A 7,063-nucleotide genomic window follows, 5' to 3' on the forward strand; every position below is an offset into this window, starting at 1 on the left:
CTTTCTTTCTTTCTTTCTTTCTTTCTTTCTTTCTTTCTTTCTTTCTTCCTTTCTAGACAGGGTTTCACTATGTATCCTTGCCTAGCCTAGAACTTAGAGACCCTCCTGTCTCTGCCTTAAGAATGCTGAGATTAAAGGCATGCATCTCTATACCAGACTTTGCTAGGGCATTTTCAATAAAGTATGTTAAGTTCATTATTTATATTTTCTGTCCAAGAATATTACTTTTATAATTTATGTAAAATTTTAGTTTTTTAGTATCTATTTACTGAATACGCATGTGTGCACATATGCAGATGCATGCCTCTGTGTGTGTGTGTGTGTGTATACACCTGCCACAGCTCATGTGTGGAGGTCAGAGGACAAACTGCAGAATTAATACTGTTCCTCTACCCCATGGATCCCAGAGATCAAACTCAGGTATTCAGGCTTCACAGACAGCACCTTTACCTGCTGAGCCATCTCACCAGTCCTGCATTTTTTTTTTTTAACAGGGAAAAGTCTGTCCCAGCCATTGGGAGGTTGAGGCAGGAGGACCATGAGTTCACCTTCATACAGGGAACATATCAGTCTCTCTATGGGGCCAGTTTTAGTATATGTGCTGCTGAAGGTAGTCTAGTACTATCTATTTTTGAGGTCTTGTTTTTTTTTTTCTTCAAACCCGACTTAATATTTTCTAGCTTTGGATTTAGTGAAGGTTTAGAGAGAATATCTAGATAGCTTGAGGTTAACCAAGTTTATACTCTAAGTAGAGACACGGTTCTGGAACTACCACCACCTCACCCTACCCCTATCCTCACCCTCACCCCTAAAATAGAGTCCAGGAGTTATTAGTTCAATATTTGCATTGGGTTGTTTTACCTGGAACAATCATGTCCTGTCCAACCTGAGAGACAATGGCATCGGTTTGGTCTTACGCATTTTCCACCATTTAGGCAGGGAGACTGGCAAGTAGCTGTGATGAAAAAAATGGCATGTATTCATTTAGTCAATGTTTAGGCATTCTAAAGATGCCACAGAGGCTCATGGAGTAGGATTTGTTCTTTCTTCCTCTTGAGCCACCACTGACCATTCCTCATGAACCTTTGTCCATACATGACATCATCCCCCCTTCTGAGCTATTCTGGTTTTCATAGCAAGTCCCTTGCCCACTAAGATCAACTTTACTGAGCATGTCAAGTGCACTGGGTTCTGTCTTTGAAAATAGTTTACTGTTACCATTTCATGTGTGCAACAGCTCTGGCACTTAGTTCTGAACTCTTTATTTTTCACACACTCAGTTAATTTGTGACTCTCTGGAGGGATCTAGCAATAAAGTCTAGACTGACTTACAGAGGAGTAAGTCTGTCCCATAGAGTGCCCAGACAGAGATGGGGCTGGAGAGCTGGCTCAGTGGTTAAGAGCATTGGCCACTCTTTCAGAGGGCCTGGGTTGGAGTCCCAGCATCCACATGGTGGCTCACAACCATCTGTAACTCCAGCTCCAGAGGATGCAATGTCCACTTAGAACTTCCTCAGGTATCAGGCATGAAAGTACACAGACATATATGCACAGAAAACACTCATACACATGAGACAGGTCTCCAATAGTCCTTTGTGTCTGGCCGTGAGACACACCTCATGCTCTTTTAAAAACAAAACAAAACAAAACAAAACAAAACAAAACAAAGCAAAACAAATAAACCAGTATCAATCAGAATTAGAGAACCTTAATCAGGGCTAAAATAAATATTAGTTACAGACGAAACCCTGACAGAACACCCAAAGATTGAGTACATAGGCATCTTTTTTCACAAGCCCACAAACTACTCATGTGCACAAGTCTGTTCCTTAAATCATCATGGATTGTGAACATTGATAAAAGTCCAGTACCCACAGGTCCAGCCTGCCAAGTGAGTCCTTACAGGAAGAATGTCAGATGTTTGTCAGGGGAAAGCTAAGCACGAGTTTTACTTTAGAACAAGTAGAATCATCTCTCCCGTACCTGTTATCCTACCCCTACCCCACCAATCAGATCTGTAACCAAGTAGCATTGATTCTGCTTCTCCAGCTTCTCACAGACTCACCATTTTTTGGTTATTATTGCTCTAGATTTTGCTACTTCTTGTCTATTGTGTACCTATAACTTCCCAGCTAATCCCTTGCTGCTTCCCAAACCACTTAAACAAAACAAAACTAGAAAACCCTTTTATATGTATAGATGTTTTGCCTGCATGTAGGTCTTCGCACATGTATTTGTGGGTATTCACAGAGGCCAGAAAAAAAAGGCATTGGATGACCTGGAACTGAAGTTACAGACAGTTGGCAGCTGCCTGGTGCTGGAAATTGAACCCTGGTCTTCTGGAAGATCAGTCAGTGCTCTTAACCAAGGAGCCATCTTTCCAGCGGTATATTGTTCCTGCCTAAAACCTTCCAGGGTTCCTATGCTCTCAAGGCATAGTCCAGCACCTTGAATTTGCCAATACATATCTTGATTCAATTCTGTCCATCTTTATAGCGACACGCCTGTGTTTCCTTGGTGGCTTCTGTCAGGCGTGGCTGAACTTCAGGGACACATCAGTTTGTACCTATGTGTCTGCATGCTCCATGCCCTGGAGTTGAATGATCATCCAGGGGCTCTTAATTAGTGATGGTTTGCCTGAAAATGGAACTGAGAATCAACTAGTAGATATTGGATAGGAGTCAGAGACAAGGTCTTTTACTCTTGTGGGGTACAGTAGGATGTGAGAGACATTGCTCTGGAAGGTGCTGATGAGCTGGGTGCGGTGGCACACGCCTGTAATCCCAGCACTCGTGGAGGCAGAGGCAGTCTGATTTCTGTGAGTTTGAGGCCATCCTGGTCTACAAAGTGAGTCCAGGACAGCCAAGGCTACACAGAGAAACCCTGTCTCAAAAGCAAAACAAAATAAACAAAACAAAAGGTGCTGATGCAGACAGTGCATTCTCCTGAACAGTGTTAGTCAGTGGTGATCCAGTTCCATGCTGAGAACTGGCCACAGGATTGTCTTGAGACATTCCTGAGAAGGGCTGGTATCCTTCTGATTCAGTGCCACCTCTCAGTTCGTGTCCAGCTCATCAGTGTCTCCTATGGTGTCATGAGACTAAACGATAAAGAAAGCAAACCATGGGAGGAAGCCTTACCTGTATGACAGCGGGACCCTGTCCAGCCTACGGGACAGTCACATTGATAAGGGGCCACACAGCGCCCGCCATTCAAACAGGGCAGTATGCATATTGCTAAAACAAAACAAGAAACAGATAAAAATGTGCTCAAAAGAATTTGATCACAACACTCATGTTCAGATCTGCTCAAATATTCAAAATCCATATTGCTGGAGGAGAAAGTGCACAAACCACTGGAGAATCTTCCCACAAGCCACTCTGCTCATTTATGGGTGCCAGGAAAGCACAGGCTGGGGGGAAGTCTCATCCTTACTCAGATGTAACTGCTGAGGCCAAATGCACTCTTTCCCAGTATTTGCTAAGTGCTTTGCTTTCACTTTTTGGAAGCATAAGCAGAATGAACTCCATTACACAGAATTTCAAATTTCTTTTGAGAATTATATAAAATGCTGTAAGAGGACTTGGCTGCTTCCAGCTTTCATCTTGAACTACACGTGAGAATGGGAGTTGGCTGTGCTGTACCATAGGCTCCTGTTGGTAATATTTTCATATGAATAGGACAACTCACTCTTATTTCCTAGGAACAGAGGACTGAAGCCGAGCCTGTGAGATTGTTGCCTTACATGAACTAGGAACTGGTTAGAAGTATAGACTCTCAGTTCCCATCTCTGGTCGACTAAACCTAAAACTGTATCTCAAAGCCTCTCCAAGATGCTTCTATGCAAATTAAAGTCCATGACACCCCTGCTTTATGCAGAAGGGCAGGCATATACTCCTAAAGCTAAGCCAGCTAATGCTGGCATGTGACTAGGGTATCCCAGAATCTTTGGACTCTAAGTATTATGACATCGAAGCCTGGGTACCAGCCATTGTGAAAACACTTGATTTGACTAACTGATAACAGCCATTACTCATTTTCCTTTAAAAACAGATGAAAAAGTCACATTTAATAAGTTTTAGAGTTGGCCTTGTGTTTAACAGGGAAAGAATCCAACTGGTCTAACTTGACTGCTGTGACTCAGTGACTCAGCCTATGCACACATGAAACTGTCTTGTCCTTACACATTAAGACATTGAAACGACACACCCTAGACATTAGAAATCATCTAAAAGAACTCATTGAGGGCCATAGAGATGGCTCGGTAGCTAAAAGCACTTGCTAATAAACCTGATGACCTAAATTTTATCCCTAAGACCCGTGGTGGAAGGAGAGAAACAACCTCTGAAAGTTGTCCTCTGACCTCCACACCTGTGCCATGGCATATGCGTGTATACAAATAATAAAAAACCCAAAGTAGTTATTTATATGCCTTTGACAAGTTAAGCATACTTCAGGTAAGCACCAAAGTTCTGTTAATTGTTTAGGTATTGTACAGATTAAGGCTTGCGACTTCCCCTAGTTTTTAAATTAGGAGTGACTTTCTCATAACTAAGAGTCTGGTGGACTCATGTGTTCTCTGTGATGTTGCACAGTTATTCCAACTGTAGCAAAGGCTGTTGCCAGACACCACTGAACTGAGAGGTAAGGGAAGAGAGGGATGAGACATGATCTCAAAGCTCCTTCCTAAGAAAGCTCAGTTAGTGCCAGGAGGCACGAGCAACTTTAGGTGAGGCAAGCACACACTCAGTCCCAGATATTGCAGCTGGATCTTCTACAGCCTATGGATATGTTAGAGTTGCCCCGTGCACTAGGGTTGGCTGCAAGGATTCGAGGCAATCATTTTCTTGTGGCAGCAAAGGCAATTCCCAGGAACTCCCCTAAGCCCACAGCTTCTCAGCAAAAAATGAGCTCAAAGGAACATTCAAAGACACACTCACGCTCTTCACAGAGACGCCCCATCCAGCCGTCTGGGCAGGAGCAAGCATTTGGACGTTGGCAGACCCCTCCATTCTGACACGGAAACCGACAGACAGCTGGAAAGAAAACAAAGTGATTCACAATTCCAGGGAATTCTGGAAAGCTGACACTATAGAACAGGATTTCTCATTCACAATCCATAAATGATTCAGACTTTAGAGAAGAAAAATACAATTGAACACTAAGAAAGTATTTCAACACATGGGGAGACGTACATGCTGGCTGTTCCAATGACACCAGTCCTCATCTTTATGTAGGTGAAATAGACATATGCAAATTATATTGACAACTTAGAACTTGATTGTTTTATGCATGTATTATAAAGTTAATTACCATTTGTTAGCATACATAATTACCAGTTCTTTCCTCTGTTCCTTTATCATCTTTCCTTTTTTTCTTCCCTCCCTCTGTCTCTCTCTCTGTCTCTCCCTCCCTTCCTCTTTTTCTCCCTCCCTCCCTCCTCTCATTCCTCCATGAAAATTTCAAAACTACAATACAATATAGTTATCTGTAGTGGGAATACATTAGATCTTCAGACTGCATTCATCTTAACTAACTGAAACTTCATATTCTCCGACTAATGTCTGTATGCCTCTGCCCTCAGTCCCAGAACCAGTGACCCTCCGGGTGTGACCATTTTAGATATATGTTCAGTATCATAGTTCTTGGTTTTTCGCAAATACTTTTAGAATGAATAAAACAACTGTAATTTAAAAAAAAACTCATTCAGTTGTTGTTAGAAAAGTGCCAGCTTTAGAGGAATGTACTCTGAGACCTATTACCTTTTTCCATTTTGAAGAAATGCACAAGTTTTTAAAAACATAAATTAGCAAGTTATGGAAATTACACAGTTATTGAGTCGGATTTAAAGTCAAGGAAAATCAAAGCGATGTACATATCATATGCTGGTCTACTGACCTCAGCCACAGCTCCCTGCAGCCTCACTTGGAAATGATTGGCTGTTCAAATATTCCCTTACCTCTGCAGATGGGAGACAATGTCCATGTTCCATTTTCTAGGCAAACACTCCTCAGGGAACCTTCCAGCATGTACCCACTGTAACAGGAGTAGGTGATCATGTCCCCATATTGGTAATGTACACCTCGAGCAATTGCATTTTCAACATGAGTTGGAGGACCACATGAGATTTCTAGAAGACAGACATATCAATCAAGCCTTTCCAGTTAACCCAGATTGAGAATGCAATCTTACTTCAAAGACCGAATTAGTTTAAGGTGCATAGATAAAATACACACACGAACTATTTTCTTGAGTATAATGTCTAGAATAAGTAGAAGCTGAAAGAATAAGCTGCAGTTTTAGTCAAATTCGATTATAGGGTCTTTGTCCTGTGATTCAAATGTTCAGGCAGAGTTGTTCGAGAGCCAAGGAAAGACATGGCAGAGAACAAGCATGAGTTCTATGACCTTGCCAACAAGACAGCAGCTAGAGAAGGTTGAAACAAAATACTCATCAATTCATGTGTGTGTGGGGAAGCGTGGTAGCTTACCATTTCAGAACAATGACCACAAATTATGAGATGTTCTGTTACTTCCCAGAACAATGCCTGCAACCCAGGGAGTGCTCAATGTGTCTTTAGAAAATGAACGGATGCTGATACTAGCCTGTGGCTGAGTTTCATGAAGTTCAAGACCCCCTTTTGATGCTACAGAGTATCTTTGGGGATCTGTGTTAGAATGAGTAACCATCCCTTTTTCTTTTCTTTTTTTTTTTTTTAAAGCTATTTTTATTTTATTTTATTTTTCTTTTTAGTTACATTTTGTTAACTCTGTGTCCCAGCTGTATCCCGCTCCCTCATTCCCTCCCCAACCCCACACTCCCTCCCTGGTCTCCTCCCTGCCCCTTTCCAAGTCCCCTGATAGGGGAGGACCTCCTCCCCTTTCATCTGACCCTGTTTTATCAGGTATCTTCAGGACTGGCTGCAAAGTCCTCCTCTGTGGCCTAACAGACTGCTCCTCCCCTGGGTGGGGGGTGTCAAACAGCCTGCCCTTGTGATCCTGTTAGAAATAGTCCGCGTTCCCCTTACTTTGGAAAACTACTTGGTTACTGAGCTACCACAGGC

General features: G+C 42.4%; 1 protein-coding gene across 1 annotated transcript in view; it reads right to left on the bottom strand.

Annotated features, from left to right (window-relative positions):
• Svep1 (sushi, von Willebrand factor type A, EGF and pentraxin domain containing 1) overlaps window positions 1-7,063 on the bottom strand; it is a 199,822-nt gene that overhangs the window by 689 nt on the left and 192,070 nt on the right. The window contains exons 44-47 of the mRNA XM_055605403.1: window positions 5,960-6,130; window positions 4,941-5,036; window positions 3,141-3,236; window positions 862-955 (exon numbers count right to left, since the gene is read on the bottom strand). Of these exons, the coding sequence (XP_055461378.1) occupies window positions 862-955; window positions 3,141-3,236; window positions 4,941-5,036; window positions 5,960-6,130 (457 nt within the window). The remainder of the gene's footprint in view (window positions 1-861; window positions 956-3,140; window positions 3,237-4,940; window positions 5,037-5,959; window positions 6,131-7,063) is intronic.

The sequence above is a fragment of the Psammomys obesus genome, unplaced genomic scaffold, assembly GCF_907164565.1.
Source record: "Psammomys obesus unplaced genomic scaffold, mPsaObe1.curated_primary_1811, whole genome shotgun sequence".
Taxonomy (NCBI): Eukaryota; Metazoa; Chordata; class Mammalia; order Rodentia; family Muridae; genus Psammomys; species Psammomys obesus.